The 23,097-nt window shown below is 36.3% G+C and overlaps 1 protein-coding gene across 1 annotated transcript in view; it reads right to left on the bottom strand.

The window, feature by feature from the left end:
• lrp1ba (low density lipoprotein receptor-related protein 1Ba) overlaps window positions 1-23,097 on the bottom strand; it is a 491,547-nt gene that overhangs the window by 79,060 nt on the left and 389,390 nt on the right. The window contains exons 51-62 of the mRNA XM_088930252.1: window positions 22,322-22,441; window positions 20,868-20,996; window positions 20,312-20,434; window positions 19,051-19,191; window positions 16,356-16,543; window positions 15,214-15,397; window positions 14,209-14,294; window positions 11,236-11,358; window positions 7,810-7,991; window positions 6,807-7,006; window positions 450-638; window positions 114-262 (exon numbers count right to left, since the gene is read on the bottom strand). Coding sequence (XP_088786378.1) covers window positions 114-262; window positions 450-638; window positions 6,807-7,006; window positions 7,810-7,991; window positions 11,236-11,358; window positions 14,209-14,294; window positions 15,214-15,397; window positions 16,356-16,543; window positions 19,051-19,191; window positions 20,312-20,434; window positions 20,868-20,996; window positions 22,322-22,441 — 1,814 coding nt within the window. The remainder of the gene's footprint in view (window positions 1-113; window positions 263-449; window positions 639-6,806; window positions 7,007-7,809; window positions 7,992-11,235; window positions 11,359-14,208; window positions 14,295-15,213; window positions 15,398-16,355; window positions 16,544-19,050; window positions 19,192-20,311; window positions 20,435-20,867; window positions 20,997-22,321; window positions 22,442-23,097) is intronic.

The raw sequence follows: 23,097 nt of genomic DNA, 5'->3' as shown, positions 1-23,097 counted from the left end.
TAACTTCACTTTGCATCTTCATCCTCCTAAAACCAGGTAATGAGAATGCACTGGTCTGGATATCATAGAAGACTATAAGCAATTGAAAATGATGGAAATGTTCTGACACAAACCTGACTGGCTGTACAGTTGGATAAGCAGGTCCTGTTATCAGCAGCAAGATAGAAATTTGTGGGACAGGCACATTTATAACCCCCGCTGGGAGACAGCAAACACAAGTGACTGCATCCTCCATTTGTTACTTGACACGGGTGTTTAGGCACTGTACATTTGGATGGAAAAAAAATAATTTTAGCCTAGTGCTTTAATGTTACCTTAAATACAGTATAAGTTTTAAAATGATATTTATTGGTATACAGTAATCTTCCCATAGCTATTTTTAGACGAGACTGAATGCTACCTGTTGTTCAGCTCTGAAATTTGAACTAATAGAATAGAAAGGCGATTACCATCAGGCTGCCTGAAGGGATGGTACACCTGTATGTCTGTTATAGCTTGCCAAGAGCTCAGCAGCGATATGCTCTCCGCTCCCGAGGTCTTGTGCGCTCGGTGGAGAGATTTGGATTTCCCATCTGTCCAATAGACGTAGTCTTCAAACAGTGTTAGCCCCATCACCCCTTGAATGTCTTGATTAGGAACTGTAATAGGAGGCAGCAAGATTAATCATCAGCTCTGGAAAAAAGCCAGATGGAATATTCAATACTGCACGGGCCAACAGATACAGCACACGATGTCTTCTGAATAATTGCTGTGACGACCCGTCAGGCCCCGGAGGTTCTTTATTACTGGTTAGGGGAATTTAAGACTGAAAGCTAGAGTCCTACTTGTGGGGTGAAGCCAAGCTCAGAACCAGAAAGCACAGAATTATTGCTAATGAGAAGCTGTTCTTGGAACCAGATAAACAAAATGCTTACAATGTAAAAGTGAAACAATGCTTTGAATTTCAATGTCTTTTAATTTCATTCTGAGGCAATTGGTAGATTTGCTTATTATACATAAGGGTCCTATTTATTACAAAAGCAGGATGGGATATACAAATGCTAATGACTGTTATTAAAAAAAATCATAGTGAGAGAAACATTTAATTTATTCTCTACACAAATGAGCTGCATGGCAGGAAAAGACAGAAAGAGTCAATTAGCATCATTGCCAGTCTCACTGTTTGTAGAAAACTCAGTGTGACTCAAAGCAGAAGTAATTTAATAGAACTTTCTGAAGTTAATGTTTTTGCATGGCTTGCTTTTAGCAAGATTAACAGCAAAAATCAAGGTCTGCATTATGTTATTTTATAGCTGGTAGTCAAATGTTTTAAATCAATAATTGTAAAAAATAGATAACATATTCATTCTGTGTCACCTTAAGATGGATGAAAAATATTATTTCATAAACAGGGAAAGAAAATCTGAGGAAGTGTTGTTGTCCTGGTGTATAAGACCTAGGTACTTCACATTACTAAAAAAAAGACAGATCATTAAAAATATCACTGAAGCATTTTTACATGAAAAATGTATATATGCTATTTTATTGCAGTATCATGACATAATATGAATCTGGACTGTTTCTTCAGTTTTTAGTATTAGTCATTTTTTAAGTTACAGCTAATTATTTTTTCTCTTTCTTCCACTCAGTCAATGTTTATTTCAGCTATAGTTACTATTACCATGAGCTAAATATATGAATTATTATTACATTTAAGCAAGTGACGATGACCTCGACAAGTTCAAGGTAATAATATCATACTGTATAATAAGCGCTGTGCTGTCCAGTGCCAAGGAGCGCTTAATGAGAATGTACTGTCTGAATATCACCAGTCTGAACAGGTCAGTTATCACAACTGATGCTACTGTAAATTAAAACTTTTTGAAGATACTTGGTTATATGTTATATGCTACAGTATATATTAGCTGTCCCAAAATGAGAAAGAACATACAGAACAGGACTCAGTCAGCAAGCACAAATAACTGGTCACTATTCAAGTCACTTCTTGAGTTAATCCTTAAACAAACCCTTAGTTACCATCTCATAAGAAGTTTGCTGTATTCTGTCTATGATGCCACTTAATTTAGGTTAATTTAGTAGCTGCGAATGCAATGTCTTAATTATGAAAAAGCAACACATTAATTACAGAATGAAACGTATAAAATACTTATACAATCAAAATCTATCTCAATAGAAGGTTATTGATCATTATAAGGGTTTAATTCCTCCCAATTACATTCTAATAATACTACTGTATATCAATATATTCCATATTATTAAGACTTTATTTAAGTCCTAAGCCCTAAGAGTTACCATTATAGCTGACTTGAAAACAAAGCTGCTGATTTAAATGACATAACGTTAAAGCAATGCACTGTGACATCAGGAAGAAAATATATTTGTGAATTAAAGTATAATACCGTGCTGAAAGATTTCTAAGACATTATAACTTCATTTTAGTACTGTTCATACAATTTATCTCACTTGTAACATGACCTGTCATAAAAGTTGGACAGAGAGAACTGATTTGTTCCCTGAAAAAAACTGTGCTTGACAGATAATCTTTGATTTTATTTTGACACTGAACAAGATTTTGCTGACATGAATGTTCTTGATTGTGTTACACAGAAACAGATATTGTGGAATCTTAGCTCTGCACCCAGACTGAAGTGTAGCTCAGAGGTATTGGCTATACATGGAGCTCACCACCTCCGTTGCATATGATCAAGCAGTTACTGTGGAGCCAAACTTTACAAAAGCTGAAAATTAAAAGATTAGATTGTCAGTTCCTCAAATTTCAAGAAAGAAAATCACATTACTGGTGAAAAAAGGGAAAGACAGACACTCCCAAGAAAGATAAAATCCCTAAAGGAAAGCAAGTCTAATGAATACCAATTCTAGCTGAATTTATAAAGATAAATTAATCTTTCTTTACAGCTCAGTCTAACCGTACTAAAACAGACTGAGCTGTAAGGGACAATATCATCCATCATTTGAGGCTATACTGCAGCACATTTTGAAACAGATACAGTAGGCCCAATTAAGGCCCATGGTAATTTTTACAGGAAAAAAAGAGGAAACATACAGCCTTGGAAAGTTTTATGAAATGCATGGTAGAAAAAATACCCAGACACTTACAGTCATGTGAAAAAGAAAGTACACCCTCTTTCAATTCTATGGTTTTATATATCAGGACATAATAAAAAATCATCTGGTCCTTGCCAGGTCCTCCATTAGGTAAATCTTACCTCAGGTGACAAACAACACATAACAGATTCCACTATGTCAGTATTGATTTAACAAAAAATAAGCCAACATGCAGAAGCCATGTGTGAAAAACTAAGTACACCTCGTGATTCAGTAGCTTGTAGAACTTGAAAAACTTGAAATAATCGTTTTCTGTATGGGTTTATCAGACTCTCACATCATTTTGGAGGAATTTTGTGTATCTCTTCTTTACAACATTGCTTCAGCTCATTGATGTTTGAGGGCATTCATCTATGCACAGCTCTCCTAAGGTCCTGCCACAGCATCTCAATGGGGTTGAGGTCTGGACTTTGACTTGGCCATTCCAACACCTTGATTCTTTTCTTTTTCAGCCATTCAGTTGTAGATTTGCTGGTGTGCTTGGGATCATTGTCCTGCTGAATGACCCAATTTTGGCCAGGCTTTGGCTTTCGGACAGATGGCCTCACATTTGTCTCTAGAATACTTTGGTATAAAGAGGAGTTCATGGTTGACTCGATGACTGCAAGGTGTCCAGGTCCTGTGGCTGCAAAACAAGTCCAAATCATCACCCCTCCACCACCATGCTTGACGGTTGGTAAGAGGTGTTTGTGGTGATACGCTGTGCTTGGTTTTAGCCAAACATGGCGTTGTGCATAATGACCAAACATCTCAACATCTTGGTCTCATTTGTCCAAAGGACATTGTTCCAGAAATCTTTGGTTTGTTCAGATGCAACTTTGCAAACCTAAGCTGGGCTGCCATGTTCTTTTTGGAGAGAAGGGGCTTTCTGCTGGCTACCCTTCCTTCAAAGCCATACTTGCTCAGTCTTTTTCTGATCATACTGTCATGAACTTTAACATTTAACATGTTAACCAAGACCTGTAGATCCCTAGATGTAGCTCTTGGGTTCTTTGCAATTTCTCTAAGCATTATACAGTCTGACCTTGGGGTGAATTTGCTCGGACACCCACTCCTGGGAAGATTGGCAACTGTCTTGAATGTTCTCCATTTGTAAATAATCCTTCTCACTGTAGAATGATGGATTCCAAATTGTTTGGAAATGGCCTTATAAACCTTCCCAGATTGATGGGCAGCAACAATTGCATCTCTGAGTTCATTGCTGATGTCTTTTCTTCTTGGCATGGTGTTAACACACACCTGAAAGCTCCAGACCACCAAACTGCCAAAAGTTCTGCTTTTATAAAGTCGGTCACACTTCCTGATGATCAAGTGCATTGATTAGCAGCACCTGGCTGCTAATTACCTTATTCCTATGGAAGCAGTAAGGGTGTACTTAATTTTGGCTTACTCTTTGTTGAATAAATAATGACATAGTGAAATCTGCTATGTGTTGTCTGTTATCTGAATCTAGATTTGTCTAATTATAGAAGTTGGTGAGGACCATTGACGATTGTTATTTAAGCCCTGATATGTAAAACCATTGAATTGAAAGAGGGTGTACTTTCTTTTTCACATGACTGTACATGTTACGCTCTTCCCAAAAACACTTTTGGTAAGGAACCCTAAAATCAACATTTAAGTCTTTAGAAGATGTTCACCAGGATAATAGCACATGACAAACTCTCCTACATACAAACACAATGATTACCCCACAATAAGCTACTGTAATTGCATTATTACTAATTAATGAAACTATATTTATTTGATGAATTTGCTATAAAAAACAAGTAAGCACTTATAGAGTATTGTTTTTAAACAGTTTGATCAAAATTTGAGATTAAAAATGTTTTCCACCTTGATACTAAAAAAACAGAAGAACACAAACCAGATACTAACAGCACAGATGCAAAACATACAAGTGATGTCTCTCAAGACATTATTGTGAACAATCCCTTTAGAGGTACATCTATAATCATACTTGTCTTGAACACATTTGTATTGTAGACCAGTTGAAAAGGATGTCTATTTGATTATAAATAGAAAAAGAGATCATGAACCATGAAACAATTTGCCAATGAAAGACAGAGATGCCGTTTCTAGATCTAAGATATTATACGACATGCATATAAAACTGATAAAGACAGTATCATTGGTATTCAGATTTAAGAACTCTCTAGGCAAGGTCTGGAATTATTTTTGGGGTACACTGATGCTTAGGGGTCTCAATGAGGAATCAAACCCTAATATTATGATTTAAAGTTGTATATTCAGTTGTACTTGGCTGGTTCTTAATTGAACCAACTGGATGTAAATATGATGACACTGTCACAATGTTATTGAAATCTACATAATGTTTCCATATGATCATACCTGTTTAACTGTAAAACTGATAGTGATCACTTATACTTTTAATAGAGAATTCACTGACTTAATATTGTTAATTCCTAGGTTTATTTGGTAATTAAGAGCCTATCATGAGGTTGTGTGAATTCAATTCAATTCAATTCAACTTTATTGTCATTAAACTTACACAGGTGCATAGTATAATGAAAAGTGTTTCTCATTAGTCACTCAGGTGCAGTATATAAATAGGACAGAAGATAAGACAATAGACAGTAACACAATAGCAATAACAGTAACATGTAATAACATAACATAAATAACATGTAATCAAGTAATCAAAACTGTGCAAAATTCTGCAAACAGATAAAATATAACAGGACAAAAACAGTGCAAGGTAATTCTTGGAACAGTGCAAAAATAGTGTGGTTAAAAATAGTATGGTTAATTAATAAATATTAAATATTATTACGACCGGTACAGTTTTACTGGGCTATCGAGGGGACAGTACAATTTCGGCTTACATGTGTGTGTAGTGGTGTAGGAGTACAGTCATTGTGGGTACAGGAAGACGTTAAGAGAGATCATAATATGGTGGGAGGGAGTGGGGGCGTCACCAACTTGACAGCTCTGGGGAAGAAGCTATTTTGGAGTCTAGTTGTGTGCGACTGGAGTGACCGGAACCTTCTGCCAGATGGTAGGGGACCAAACAAGTTATGACGGGTGAGTGGGGTCAGACATAATTTTGGTGGCTTTTTTCAGACTCCTGGTGTTGTATATTTCCTGGATGGATGGTAAGGCACTGCTGATGATGTGTTGGGCAGTTTTGACCACCCGCTGTAGTGCCTTACGGTCAGATGCGGTGCAGTTGCCGTACCAGACTGTGATGCAGCTGGTCAGTATGCTCTCCACCGTACATCTGTAGAAGTTGATTCCGAGAAGCGTAAACAGAGCGACTTCCCTCCACTTCCTGAGAGCGCACAGTCTACACCTGTCCCAGAATCAACTATAGACCTGATTTCTGCACAACAGTAATCCTTGAATTGTTTTTATTTTATGTACTGTATATATTATACAAGAGATTTTCTTGTATCTAGCTAAAGATCTTGTGGAGATCAAAGTGTTGATTCTTGATCAAATATCTTAAAACTATTTTTTGCAATGTAAGAGGTAAGTGAGGGGCTTTTATGTGTTTTTCATTATTTTTGTTACAAAAAACTTTTTTTTAGGTATTGTTAATAGCTATTGTTTACTTAATTATAAAATCATACATACGGTAGGACACTGTACACATAGAATATGTTTTAACTGCATTTCAACTTTAGAAATGTCAAGATTGCTGTGAAATGTTCTCTTACCCTTGTACCGTTTTGATCCATCCAAGTTAGCAAACAAGACATGATTGTCATCTGCCCAGTACAGCCTCTGGTTGACATAGTCAATCATTAAAGCTGCTGGCCTTGAGACTTCTGTGTCAATTATCACATTCTGATTGGTACCATCCATACCTATGCGCCCGATGTGAGGGTATTCACAACAGTCAATCCAGAACACATACCTTTGACAACCAAAACAGAGATATTCATCAGTTCACACAGTTTTCTAATAATGAAAATAAAAATTTAGGATGTCTTTCCATATTCAAAATATTCACAGTCACGGTCATTGGCAGCAAAGAGACTCTTTTCTAAAGTGCTTTGAAAATATTTTCTTGCTTCATTGCACATAGGCAATAGGGACAGATTTCCAACTTTTTTTTGCTTAAGCGAAGGTAGGAAGAAATATCTTTCCTAATATAATTCACACGAGTATTAATGAGTTTACTACTGTAAAACAGATTTCCTAGGGGCTCAGAGACCAGATGAAAACAAGCAGTCTGTACAGCTTTAGGAATTCACATACTGCACACTCTTCCTCTGTTAACTGAGGATTATAATGTGACAGGAGGAATGCCTACCAGCCTACTGAGATCTTATTAACTATATGTTTCTTTACTTGCACAAAAATATATTCATTTTTTTAACTGGAGTTTAAAAACACTAAAGTATTTAATCTGAGATCCAGGTTAATTCCATTGGAAAAATGATACTAATGAACAGCTAAACACTAATCATAGCTTAAAAGGGATGTCAAAGTGCACATCATTTATTTTATTAATGCAATTTCATCATTTCACATCCTGTGTGACCCTTTATATTCTTCTGAAAAAAAGTAATGCTCACCAGAATTTGTGGAAAATCATTTGGGGATAGTGGTCAGCATTTCTATCCCATCTTTCACACGACAATGAAATCAAACAAAAAGTCTGCTAAAATAATCATAGGACATCACATGACAATAAGTGGAAAGTATGTTACGTACCCTGACTGAGTATCCAAAGCCAAATCTTTTGGGTTCTTTAGACCAGAGCTCACAAGGATTGTAGGATACAATCCATTGACTTTAGAGACCTCCAATGTCTTTTTCTCTGTGTCGCTCCAGTATAGGTTTTTCCCAATCCAGTCAACTGCCAAAGCACTTGGGACTGCTGAGCGATGAACTACCTGAGAAGATAATAAGAAACATGACTATGCACAAAGAAGACAAAGACAGCAGAGCTACTTTCAGCTTCTAGGAAAATGAATTGTAAACTGTGGTCTGAAGCTGAGTCCTTTGCCATCATTAAATATTCATATCAATTCATTTACAACACTTTAATTAACATACATTTCATCTGAGTTGAATTGCTTCTTCTGTGTCACTGTATAATACATTAAAAACAGTATTTTTCAACATTTACTTTTCCTTAGCATTTTTGCATCAAGACCTGAATTCAAATAGTTTTAGCTGCATTTTAAAGATGTATAGTCAGTAAGAGAAAAAAAATATTTAAAATTGTCACAATCACTATTCAGATAGTAAGTTGAAAAGCAAATGAAAACCTTGCTTTCGCCATGCTGACTGTTGCAAATGTGAATCTCCTTACAGTAAAATTACATTAAGTAAAACCTCTAAAATAATTTCTCTGTAAACTATCCCTTTTTTCACCAAATGCATTATAAAGGTCGATTTCTGCCATGTCAAATATTTTCCAAATGTGTTCTTATTTCTGCATAAATGGAACTCAAGTCTAGAAATGGAACAGTAGGAAAACTGTTTATTCAGGTAGACCAGCTAAATCGTTTCAATATTACTAAAGGACTGCAGTTTCCAGTAGGGAGATTGAGCTTTTTTGAATTCTGCTGAGAGAAAGTAAACTTAAAAATGGTGTTTGGGCTCCCTTGTGGTTTCCTGCTGTACTCATTCACAGGGCCATTCCAAACAATTTCAGGAAGTTTTCCCTGAAGCAGTAATTATAAGCAGCACTGCTTTTAAAATAAAAAAAAAATGACAGCATGCGAATTCTCACTCCTGGAATAATAAACCTCAGCATGAGTAAGGAACTAATTGTTGAAGACATCACAAAATTCAGCTTTGAGCACCAGAGATGGTATTATCATTTTTGCTCTCCCTTTATGAATACTTAAAGGGACAACCCGCATCATTACAGAAAACAAAGATCAGTCAATATGTGTCTTAAATCATTAGTCATTCAATAGCATACAACTGGGTTAAAAGATTACAGAACTTAGGACAAAAAGTATTCAAGGCCTTAAAGAGGAGCAGCAGAACTGCATTTTGAGTTTTATTGTGAAAAGAAACTAGGAAGCCAGAAGAAAGATACTCATAAAAAGTTTGAATGAACATCTGAGTATCTGCGTTCTGAGCATATTTGCAACTTGTCAAAAACAAGTGGTTATGTTGGCAAAAACTGCATTATACTAGTCAAGCCTGGAGAAAACAAACACATGTCTTAGCTTCTCTATCTCAGACTGGAAGAGATGTGAAGATAATATATTAAAAGTCAAATACAGAAACAGATACAGGGGAATTACAAAAAGACTTAGATAAAATCAAGCTTTCAGCAGACAGAAAGTGATTTTTAACATTAACACAGTAAGTGCAAAGTGTTACACACTATCACAATATTATTGATTTAAATTAAAATGGGCATTTGTCTTTGTACAGATCCATAGGGTACTCCTCAATCAGTATTATCCCTTTATCTGCACTCTTTTATATTCCTTTACCAGTTTTCAATTCAAAGACAGGCATTACCTGGAAAGCCAACCACCTGCAATGTGAGTATTAATCTGTGATGAAGAACATTATCAAAAGCCTCCCGAAAATCAGTATTAAAACACCTACTCCGTGTAATCCTTAATATACTGTAGATCGACATAATTTTATACAGGTATTTTTAATGAACCAGTGCTTAAGAAACACAGAGCACAGCAAGGAGAGGCCAGAAACACAGGACTGTTTGTTTTCTGTTCTGGACAGGATGCCCAGCACACTGCAGTGCTTCAGGGGACAACAGAATTCAATGCAGCCTATCAGGATCTTTCTGGGAGCTGGGGAAGCTGGAAAGACAGCTCTATACTGACACAAACCCTGGACCCTGGAGCTGCAAGATGGCAGTGTTAACCACTACATCCTCTTTTACAGCCCACAGAGTCCTGTACACTGTGACCAGATTTGGTCATCAAACCACAAGAAGGATATTATAGATTTGCAATAGTTCAGAGAGGAACAACAAGAATTATTCTGAGACTCAGAAAATTGTTGCCTGTTCAGAGATTATAGAAGATGAATCTCTTCAGTCCAAAGGTGATTAAAGAGATTTGATCCAAGTATATACTGTAAGTCCCTAAGGAGTACAGTCAAGCCAGGAGACTACAGTATGTTAAATTCATTAAAGAAACAAGCATACATTTTTACAAAAAAGTAATCCATTTCAGATAAACACAATCCTATGTGAATTGCCCTCCTTTCCTTTGTAATATTTGTTAAGTTCTTATGTGTTTAGTAGTGCTGTAGATAAATCAGAGCAAACATAATAGGAAAAAATAGAAATATTATTGAACTGTGATTACACTCTTCCTATAGGCCTTAATGCATTATAATAGTCCCCATTGGTTCTTACAGAAAGATAAAAGACATTCCAACCACTGTCTACGCCTTATAGCTCCAGACTAATGGTTTGGTTTGTAATTCTAGACTATAATAACAATACTTTTGGTCTAATAACTTCTTATGTATTAGAACCATTTTTAAACAGTTTAGCTACAGGCAGGACAAAACCAATATCTCAGATGTAAATATGAGGCTCTACGAAACTTAATGAGCCATGGTTCCCCTTATATTAAAACTGCCCAGGCAAGGGCTTCTGACAAGTGCTGTGATGACTAACACATCTATTAGCTGTGGCACAATACACATTGCATCTCTCAGAAAACAACAGAACACTTTACTCTTAAGCTACAATTCTGCCAATGGTAAACACATAGACAAATGAAGTTATAGAGCTTTTGGTGCATCACAATGCATTTTAAAGGTCCCCATTAAGTTATTAAAGTTCTACCATATGCAGCTTTCTAATGATATTTTAAGTGCTTTTCCCATTTCTTAAGTAGTGCCTTCTAAGTGGTGCTTTGTGCCATCAGAAGATTGAACAAATGGTATAGTGTTTCTTCTACACGCTTTTGAACACTCCAGTTTTCTCTATAAAAATCCATTCTATACATATATTTAATTATGTTGCTTTATTACCTCTTTAAACCTTTTAAACTACATCATACAACCATTCCTGTAAAGAGGAAGTAAGACCTGTGATTTACTATGCCCTTGCACCTGTGACTAATGTTCGACCATACAGTATTACCTCCATTTTAACCAGCCTCAGGCAAGCGCAAGCTTCTGTCGTACCTTAAGATCACTTCCATTCAGGCGCATTCTGTTTATTCGTCTCCCGTTAGGTCTGCTTGAGTCAATCCAATATATAAACTCCTTTCTGTAGTCAAAGTCTATTGCAATGACATTGTTGAGCCCCTGCAGTGAGGAAGAAACAAATTATCAAACACAAAAACACTTATTGACCTCTTTGTTTACACTTATTGCTGCACAAGTGCATCATACATTGCCTGCTTTGTATTGCTTAGAACTCCCAATATAACACTTATTGTTATCTAATTCAGAAGAAATGCATTCACACGCATATCTAGAATTTTATATGTGTGCTAGCACAGTTATATATGTACAGGTGTCCTATTGCTTGTACTGTAACTCCAAAACCACCATTAATGAGCTATAATACAAAGACAGGTACAGCATAAAAAAGCAACACCAGACAGCCCTATTAGCCTACATGAAGAAAGAACATTACATTGTAAATGCTTCCTTAATACAAATTCTGGGAATGTATTTTCAATACACACTTAATTTCATTTATACAGTATGTGTGTCACAATTTGATAGTTATAAACCACTGGAGTTAATTTCTGATTGTCCTATATTTAAGAAGGGCCTGGAAGGACTCCTAGAGGGACAATCTGGAGTAACTAGTCAAGCCAAAACTTTTTGAGAAAAGGGAGGAAACTGGAGCGTTATGTGAAAACCCACATGGACATGGAGAGAAAACCCAGGACCCCAGAGCTGTGAGGCAGCAATGCTAACTGCCACGCCACCATGCCCCCCTTGACTTTTTACTATTTGCATACTGAAGTTGTCAGCAGTGATTGTACTTCCCTTTTGTTCTGTGTGGTTTGATGCCTATTTTTCATTTGCACGTACCTGTAACCTAGTTTTTCTAATTTGCTTGGGGTATCTCCATAATAAGAAATATTTGAATACTAGGATGAATGCAACCAAATTCAAATGTTGCACTACAGATACATACTGTATGGGAGCCAGTAGCATCATAATTTCACTGCACACATTCTGATGATGCAGTACTAACCTGACAGCAGTGACCTGCCTTTGTATCTTCATCTTTTAAACAATTGAGACAGATGTTAAAAACTCCTCTGGGCTTTCACTCTTGAATGAGCACAAAGTACCGCTGCACTCTGCATTTGTGCAGATCTGGGGACAGGTAGTGAGGCAAGACAGCTCTGTTTGTTTTAACTATAGAAAATTAGGCCTGCTGGACCATGCTGCATTGGCTCTCTAGCATGTCTCTGGCATGTTTCAGTTCAGTGCTTGTAACAAGGTAAGTGATTTTGTGTTCAATTTAATTAGCTAAATTAAATACTACTCTAAGTGAGAGGAGGGAATTTCCACTCAGAAATTGTGTCTGATTTAATCTTGATTTGCTAAGGTGCTTACGTCTTATGAAATAATAATACTAATTGCTTACACTTATATAGCGCTTTTCTGGATACTCCACTCAAAGCACTTTACAGGTAATGGGGACTCCTCTCTACCACCACCAATGTGCAGCATTCACCTGGATGATGCGACGGCAGCAATAGTGCGCCAGAACACTCACCACACATCAGCTATTAGTGGGGAGGAGAGCAGAGTGATAGTTCATAGAGGGGGATTATTAGGAGGCCATGATTGGCAAGGGCCAATGGGAAATTTGGCCAAGACACCGGGGTTACACCCCTACTCTTTTCAAGAAACGCCCTAGAATTTTTAATGACCACAGAGAGTCAGGACTTCGGTTTTATGTCTCATCCAAAGGACGGCGCCTGTTTACAGTATAGTGTCCCCGTAACTATACTGGGGCATTAGGACCCACATGGACCGCATGGACCACAGCAACCTTAGTTTTTCCCAGGAGGTCTCCATCCAGGTACTGACCAGGCTCACACCTGCTTAGCTTCAGTGGATTGCCAGTTGTGAGTTACAGAGTGATATGGCTGCTGGCTATAAATACACCAATATGGTTCACCGATTGACATCATCTACTGTAGGAGAGTGTGACACATGATGTGATCTTAGCTGCCTTCTTCTGAAACACTTTGGTACCAGAATGTGAACAATTCACCCAACCCAACACTAGGTTGGAATACAATTAAAAACCCAAACTAGTTCAAGAAATCTTCAGTATTAACTGTGTTAAAACTGTCATGGAAAAGAAGAGGCTGCCTTTCAAAGAAACTATTCTGTTTGTGCTTGATTCTCCTTCTCTTTATACTGCCCAGCAAAGAAGCATCATTTTGCCTTTTCTTCAAATCAAGTTTTAAATTTTGCATTTTGCAAAAGAAGGTGCTATATGTAAAATTATGTTTGTTCATGTTTATTCTTGTTAATGACAAGAAGAATAACGGTTGAGGTGTAATGGATTAATTGTGTCCTTTGATTTATGATTACATCAGACTATCATGATCTGTGCCTGTTAGAATACTTCATGACTTTAATAAGCTTCTTAGTACATTTAATTTAAGGAAAGAATCACACAGAGACAACATACAAATGTGTGTATATGAGGTTCAAGCGCTCCCCATAAGCCTCGTACTTCATTGTCAAGAACTGAATAAAAAATGTCAATGTGTCAGCTCACTGACAAGTTGTCATCAGGCTACAGAATGCAGTGTAAAACAAACAGTTGCACTTACATCAAGTGAGCTAATGTCATGAACCTCTATGTACAGTACTCCCAGAAATATACAGTACAGACCCTCACGCTGAAGGATTGCTTTAGCATTTTCATTTAAGAGATCTGTGCAAATTTTATTTTCTGGACTTTGGGAAAGTAAAAAATTCTTACATTTAGAAACACTTTTAGAAGACAGGTATCCAACTGGAATGTGCATTACTATAAGCCATGGCAATAGAAGGTCAAGTCTTGAGCATTCTTTTCACTGAGAGCATAAATATCAGTCTATATTACTATAAACAATAACTATACACCATCTTAATTAAACAGTGTTTTGCAGGACATTCATATTTTACCTGTTTCAGAAGTGTGTAATTAGATCCATCAACATCTATTTTCCTTATTTCATGATGGTCCGCAAGAATTAGAAAGGGTTTTTCACCTGGATATAAAGAAAGAAATATTGTTATGAAAAAAGAGTAACGTTTCAGTCTATATATAAATCCATGAATAAAGACATGCCCTGATGTGGGTGATAAATAGGATAGGAAAGCCTACACATTGTTTTGAAATTATTAATTTGCTAAATGGAGTTTATAACAGAATTTCGGGAGGAAGATTAGATCTTACTCACTTCCCCTTGTGTGTGTACAGTATATACAGTAAGTCTTCATAGGTCTTCCCTGCATGTGCAGTATCTCTCTCTCATCCCCCCTGCCTCCTTATCTACACCCTTGCAGCAAACTCCCTCACTCACTCCTCACAATAGTGGGGCTGGGGTGGGGGTTGGGAAGCTTATCCTCTTGATCTACTACTTACCTGATGAATTGGTTCTTGTATAGCTAGTGTTCGGAACCTGACTGGCCACAGGAACTTGCACAGACTGGCTAAAAACACCTGAAACTTAGTCTAGCTGTGCCATGCATCCCTTGGCTCACTGATTCAATCATTTGCTGCTTCTATAAAATTATGTGAAGAAACATTCAATACTGAGATGTGGTCACAAGCTTCACTTATAATGAAATCTGATCTAAATTTTGAATCAGGTTTTCATAAAAACAACCTTACAAGGCTGTGACACCAGCTAATCCCCCTAAAATCAAGGCAGTAAAAAAGAGAACAACAGCATTCCAGATCTGGTGGATACAGATCTCCTCTAGCTGTGTTGGAATTTGAGCACGGCTGCTCATGGGTTCAGACACATGAAATTCTGCTAAGACAAAGATGTGGTTCTCTGCAGTGGTAGAGTTCTAGGATTCAAAGGGGTTATGTCACTTCTGTAACAAGTCAAGTGCCACTGCACCATGTTGCAAAAACACTGAGAAAACACTGGAGATCAAATACACCGTACATGTTCCTACCTGAGAGAGACTTGCAGCTGTTTGGATTACTAGCTGGTGCTTCATATCCATCTGCACACAAACACTTGTAGGATCCATACATGTTAATGCACTGCTGACTGCAGGGGAATCCAGTCAAACATTCGTCAATATCAATGCATGTTTTTCCATCATCTTTCAGTCTGAATCCAGGCCAACACTTACACTAAACACACACATAAATAAATAGGATTACATTAGCTTTACCTTACAGGAAAATCTTTGTGTACAGTCTTCCAATAAGTCAGGATGCTGGTACCCAAAAGGTAAAATGAATCCACCTGAACTAAAACTTCTTCCAAACGTCTGATGTCCGGCTATAATTGCTTGCTGTAGCAGTAAATGGATCAAAAATGTAACTTGGACCAGGAATGCTCAACCCACCAACTAGAGAAATTAATATCTAGGTTTTCATAAACTCAGTTGAAATGGCCATACTGTATATCAAAAAATGCCTGTAAGTTAAGATTTGTTTAATGCTCAATTAACAGTTTCACTTCAAACACGCAAAACTTCCTTATATGGTCACAGGTTTGTCTGATGATGATATCATAGTAACTCACATTAACAGTTTGTTGTTGAAACAAATATATTATTTTGCATCTGTTTTTTTTCTATTTGACACATTTTTTTAAAAACTTGTGATGTAATGTCAAAAATATATTATTATGATGATGCAATATCTTCAGCTTGATCAGCTTTCAGCTTTCAGAGAACAACTGAGTTTGAATGGCATGCACAGGGCTAATTTCAAATTTTAATAAAACAACTGCTTATTTCACAAAAGTTTTGAATTCAATAAGTTTCTATTTTACCATCTACTCAGACAAAATCAGAACTACAATCAATCCACCATACTTTCCAAACCCTAGAACTTGGGGAATTTCCACTGAAAAGCTGCAGAAGGATTAGAATCTGTGACTGGGCCATATGCTGTGACATGACATGACAACTTTCTCACCTATTTTAGAAACTTAAACATCATGTTTTTTCAGGCAATTTCCACATACTTGGTTGGAGCAAGCAAGACAAGTCTTCAAAATGTTCAAAATGTACAAGACATTGCTCAAGATTTAGCTGAGTGGCGGCTGAATGAGCATAAGAGAAAAAATGTCATCACAGACCTTGTACCCCACTGCAAGATCCTGGCATTCTTGTGTACATCCACTGACTCTTCTGTTTAAACACTCATTCACGTTGCAGTTTCTTTCATCTGAACCGTCGCCACAATCATCCTTCTTGTCACACAGGCTTCCGATAGGAATGCATCGGCCATTTGCACACATGAAAAATGACCCATTGCACAGACTTTCTAAAAAATGAGAAACCAATACTTTAATATTGAGTATTATTTTAACTTGCAGACTACAAATTAAGAGTAACAGCATATTTTATATCATTGGAAAATTACAAAATCCAAAAACAGTGGCTCAGAAAACAATAATGAGCAAAAATAACATTTATATATAAAAAAAACATTGAGTCCAAAGTATATGCTTTCTTTACTTCATGGAAAATGAATTAATGTATAATATTAATTACTTACACTTACTGTATATAGCACTTTTCTGGACACTCAACTCAAAGTGCTTTACAGGATATCAATGTTGACAGATTATACATTAGCACATGTAGTTATTAAAAAACCTGATTTACATGCCAATGAGGACAGGAAATGACATACAGTGGCAGTCACATAAGAACCCCAATGAGCATGTCACAGGAAACCGGTTCATGGAAGTATGGGGCACTCAAGAAATGTGCTCAAGCCATTTTTCTTGCCTGAAAGGCACGCAGCAGGCCTAACAGGCCCTCAGGAGATTTATCTCTGTCCAGCCACTGCAGGAGCTGTGCACAGAACTTCAGCAGTAAAGACACATAAACATCATGGTGCTCACCAGAACTAACAGTCACGCAGGGAAAGCTATCAGCTCTGAAATTGCTGAGTAACTCCCTTTGGACAGAAACATGCACTCCATTTGCTGTACTTTATGTTTAACCTTGTGTGGGAGGAATATAGGTGGAAATGTACCAGAGAACAAGTGAACAGTAGGTCTTTGCTCAGGAAGCAATGTTTAGCCTTGAAAGCTTCAGTGCATTCCAAACAACAATGTACTCTGCAGTCAAATAGACTTTACTATAAATAAACATGTTCTGGATGCTTATGTGAGAAAATTATCTTCATTAGTACTGGCAGTAAGGCAAATAACATTAGATGTAGTAACTACTACTCCTCATCTAGCATTCTACTGTATTCAGTATCTGTCTTCATGTGTTTTAGTTCTAGTGACCACAAATCTTTAACCAATAATTACTGACACAGATTTGCACAGTGATAGCAGATTGTTTTTTTGTTTGTTTTTTCATGCTTGTGTGCAGTGCACAAAGGTCTGTACACAGAAAAAAGTAGATTAAACATATTGTACTGAAATTAAAGGAAATAGATACACAATCCTACTGATTCATCAGCCAATAGTCTAATGTATTATCATATTAGACTCATGAAAATCTGTCAAGTAAACTTGTTGTACTGCAGATGTTCCTTATACAGAAAACATTGTAGTTGATATATGAATGTACTGCTCAAACGATCAAGTCTACATTCATACACGCTGACAGTTTTCTTTAAATCTTCTGTTTAAATGGTGCAATTTGACCACAAGAGAAAATCTGAACAGCTGAGGTTTTTCTATATCAAAAAGGAGATACACAGTACAATTTAACACAGGCAAATTATTGTAAATACACTATTTATTTGTTATACTATAAAGTATTTAGGTTTACGTACATTCAACATTCAAAGTTTGCTGGCTTAAACATAGTTAGCAATTTAATCAGATCATTCAGCTTTTAAAAATAATAAAACAGCCACAATGTACCAAGCCACGTAAATTAAATATTTTTAGAAAAGACAAACATTTAATGACCCCCTGCACACACAACTGAAAGGCAAAAAAAGTACATCTCACCCACTGTAATTAAATTAACAAGAGGCAGCTTTAAATTCTAGGGTTCACATGGCAAGAAAGCAGGATTAATTTAAAAATAAACATATTGTTGTCTCCATTTGAACATGACTTCATTTCATTATATGTAATTATTTATGTTTGATTTTATTTTCAATTGAGTAGCTGCTACAGTACATTATTTTCATAACTTGTCTTTGGAACACAATCATTGTAACACAACACCTGTTTTAGAAACATTTCTGAACACTTTGGTATTGTTAGGAACGTTTTTTCCACCATGTAGCACAAATCCTTACATAAACAGTTTCTGATTTTAATCAGTGAGATTAAATGATTGTCACACAAGATCACTTGGAGCGTATTACTGTAGCTCTCCCCACATAAGGCATATTGTTTTGAAGCAGTGTGACTATTTGTATTGGGAGGGGACATTTCTTGCTGTCTGAGTGAAAACAACATGGAACCTCAAAATGCTGGCAATATCGATGCAACATTTCATTGTATTTTGTATGTTCTTAGCCAATGAATGTTGCACATCCACGTTGATGCTCTTTTCCATACTTTCAGCCTTATTAACCAATAGATTCTAAAGCGTTGTTATGAAACAGGCAGAAAGATTATGATGAAAAATAAAAGAAACAGAAATAAAAAATAAACAGCCACGATTCCTCTGTGCTTAGGTAAAGTGTGCTGTAAGCCACAGCAAAGCTCTCTTTCAATGCACTATCAATGACATTCTCTTATGAGTTCTTCATAAGACGGGAAAAACATTCTTGGTGCATCTGTACCATTTGGATGTGCAACTCCATTCTTTCAACAATACTTTTTCCTTTTACTAGCAGAGACTTGCCTGCAGCAGAGCACTTAGGGTTTAGAGGCAATTCATCAGAATGGTCAGGACAGTCTGAATATCCATCACACTCCCACTGCACGCTTAAAAGACATCTGCCATCTGCGCAGCGAAACTCTCCAGGACCACACGAGCGGTACACTACAAAGAACTTAAGACAATGAGTGAAGTGCAAAGAGAAAGTGCTGCTATGCGTATGAAAAGCACCAACCTATACTGAAATAAATAAATCTAAAATCACTGCTCGACCACTAAAGTACTGTAACACAGACATCAGCAAAACAAATGGCTTTTCGCAGTTCCATATCACAGAACTGTGACCAGATAGGCAGCCTCTGAGATTCATAAAGAGGTATAATCTGTTTGTTTTTCATTCAGTGCAATCTGCCAAGAACAATTTGTGGACCTCTATTTAGAGAACTGAGGTGATAAAAAGAAAGAAATCACATCAGTCTATACAGAGTAGAAATTGCAACAGTACATTTTAAGAGCTTAGAGAATACTATTCTTATATTCTGACTGATGTCTTAATATAGCTGTCTGCGATATATTAATCTCTGAAATGTATTTTCTGTGGAATCAGTTGTTTTCATGGTGATATTTCTTTAGCAGCACGAATCATGAGGGACTGGAGATGATTACATTATTAAAATAAATCAAGCCTGAATAAAATAAAATAAATACATCTCTGTAAGCTCACACATTCAGAGTTTAGATTTTGAATCCTAATGTTTCCTTTGCTGGAGCTGAGTTTTCTTTTTGTTTGATGTTTAAGTGTATGTGCTGTCAAATCAAAGCACTTTCGTCTCTATTAGACTTGATATCAGACAGTTAATAAGACGCTGAACTGTCCAGGGCTCTCTGTTGCTTAGGGCCCAGCATGTGTACATGAAAAATGTAATATTTTTTAAAGAAGAAATGCATATCCATTATTTCAGAATAATGTAATTTCTTTCTTCTTACCAAGCAATTTTCAAACATTAAGCTTATTGAAGCACAATGAAATAGGAGATCAATTTCGAAGGACTGAAAGGCTCAAACTAGCTGCCATGTTACAGAGTGCTCATGCAGTAAAAGTTTAATGAAAAAAGTTCATTTATTTTCATCTTACTAAATTCAAGCTGCTCCTACAAATGCACAATTGCTACATTAATCACTCTTACACCTGTCACAGACCTGAATAGGCTACAATAAAGGCACTGTCATAAATGGAATGATTTTTGCATTCTTTCATAAAGAACATAAGAAAGAGACTACTTGCCACACTCAGAGGACTCATCAGATCCATCTCCGCAGTCATTATCATGGTCACATACAAACTGCTTGGGGATGCAGCCATTGTTGTGACAGAGAAAAGTACTTTCATCACAAGTGTTGTTTGGCTCTAAAGGTGAGACAGAGAAGACCTTTACAATAATGGCATAATAGAAAATCTTTGTGTTAATAAAGTAGTATAGTGTGCAAAGAAAAGTCAATCCTTTTGAAAACCCCTAACATCGCTCAGACTGCCGACACACTGATCGACCAAATAATAATATTTTAATAAAACTTGGTCTGGGACGTTATTTCTGTCAAAGGCTCAAAGCTGATGAAACAGTGGAAAGGGCATATATTTCTTTCTCTATTTTTTTGATAATCAGCATGTAGGCACTTCAGAAAACCTTTGTCCCAGTTAATGCTTCATTAATCTGTGTTATTTACTCACATTATTTTAGTGACACTTACACTTTAATCCCTAAAAACATGCAAGCTATTTTATACAGGCATAATGAGGATTATTGTAATTTTGCAGTATGACTGATAGACGAGGTAATTACTGCAGCCAGCAGCAGAGAGCTCATCGCTCCCATCCGGGCAGTCTCTCTCTCCATCACAAAGCCAGTCCTTGGGAACGCAGGCATGGGAGCCAGGACAGCTGAACATACCAGGAGCACAGGTCACAGATCCTGGTGACAGAGTGTCAGACAGTTCACAATGAATGATGACAGTGCATCCTGTTATTGGCAGTAAGTGCACATTTTCATTTTACGAGCTTTTAAAAGTTTATGCAATGCATTTGACCACTGTCTTTCTTGGACATATGCAATCAATTTACTAAACATGACATGAGCTCTGAAAGCTTTAAAGTGTTGTGTTTTGCCATAGAGACCCTCTGTTATATTAATAATCCCAAACTCACATCAAGGTATTTATGTTATTTTTCAGATTTAACTAAAAATACAAATATAGAAACACAAACATTTGAATTAAGTGATCTGTTATATAGTATTTTACCCTGAAAAACTTTAACTATTACAGAAAGCTTTTAGAATGGTTATTTTTTCAACAGAAGATAAAGAGGTGGATGATTGTGTCTAAAGAAGGGATGAAAAAGAAGAGATGCATGATTGAACTAAAATGTCTAGTCGGTACTGCATCTAAATTCAAATGAGAAGGCTGTGAAGGGTATCACAGTATGAATTTGCAATTATTTCTTGAATCAAAATCTCAGGGAAAAAATGTTTTTTTTAAAAAAAGCAATACAGTATGTAGTTCCTATTGTAGTACAAAAGTTAGTTTTGAAAGTGCAAAAAACATATATTTGGAAAAGCTTTATTGAAAAACTATTTCCCAAATTGTAGCATTTTTCTATTTCTGGAGTTTCTCTGCTCTTAAAGTGTTTGGAGAATATTTGAATGGGTATGATAGAAGCACAGCACTTGTTCAGTAGGAGAGGGTACACGTGCATTTTTAAAAATCATAATAGTGCATAAAATAAGGAATATCAGGTTGATTACTTTCAAAGTGTTTGTTCACAAACAAGTACAATGCAGTTCATACATTTTTAAAAAGAGACATAAAGGGACATTTTCATATTTATACAAATACTTGCACTGAATTACTACAGTACTATGATTTGGTCAGTGTATCTGTCATGTGCTTCCTTCTGTGCAGTTTGAAATTAGTCTTTGAAACATAGAATTAAACATAGAATTAAAAAAATGCAACAATTCAAGTACTTATCGTGCACATTAATTTCATGCAAATTGTTTCCTTAATAAATAAATTATTTCAAAGGTCTCATGTTGTACTCATTTAGCTCAGAGATGTTTAATTGATTTATCTGTCAATATGGATTTTAATGCCTCTGATGGATTAATCTACCTTAGGTATGTCATTATTATTACTGTACTATCTTATTTCACTTATGAAGCATTTCCAAATGCTATCTGCAACCCCTAACCTAAAATGTTACCTATGGTTTCTATTCAGAATAAATTCTGAAATTTACCACAGAACTCATCACTTTCATCCAAGCCATCATCACAATCATCTTCTCCATCACAGAGCCACTGCTTGGCAATGCACTTGTTCTTCGAGCAAGCAAACTGATTCCAGAGACAGGAAGAATCTGTAAACAAGCAACAGAATTCAAATGACCTAATTAAATGTAAATGGCATAAATAATTAATTCAGTGATATAAATCACTCACAGAACTGTTTAGAGGAAAAAAGCAGGTCTCATTCAACTGTAAGCATTTCTTAACCATTTCTAGCTTTACTGCTACAAACAACCCAAGGTCTTAAACATTAGTTTTCAATGTTTAACATTCGTTTTTTCAATATGGAATATATATTGAAATAAAAATGACACTAATAATACATTAGATAGATCCTGAGTTTTATGTAAAGTCGTTCAGCATTCAACAGTCAACACATGAAAATATACAACCTACTGACAGAAAAATACACTGACTGCTGGAAAAGAAGACAATGTACAGTATATTGACAGATGTACTCAGTTGCATATATTAATCCATGTAATATTTTCAGGTTTTAATAGAGCTGTGTCTGCATCAGACCTGTAATGTTAATAGTATCTGCAGAAGTATCTGATTGCAGAACAAATGAACAGAAATAGTTTAAGTTTAAATTAATGTTTGGTGGAGGTGGAACCTCCTGCAGATGTTTCACACTGCACAATGGACAATTTAATATGCGATCACTTCCCGTTATATATGAATTTAGAGATTCTAGTATGCAGTCTATGCCAATACAATAGTGGCA

This window comes from Atractosteus spatula, chromosome 13 (genome assembly GCF_055471065.1).
Source record: "Atractosteus spatula isolate fAtrSpa1 chromosome 13, fAtrSpa1.hap1, whole genome shotgun sequence".
In the NCBI taxonomy this organism is placed as follows: Eukaryota; Metazoa; Chordata; class Actinopteri; order Semionotiformes; family Lepisosteidae; genus Atractosteus; species Atractosteus spatula.
Note: the sequence above shows the minus strand (reverse complement) of the source record. Positions and strands in the feature narration are given on the sequence as shown.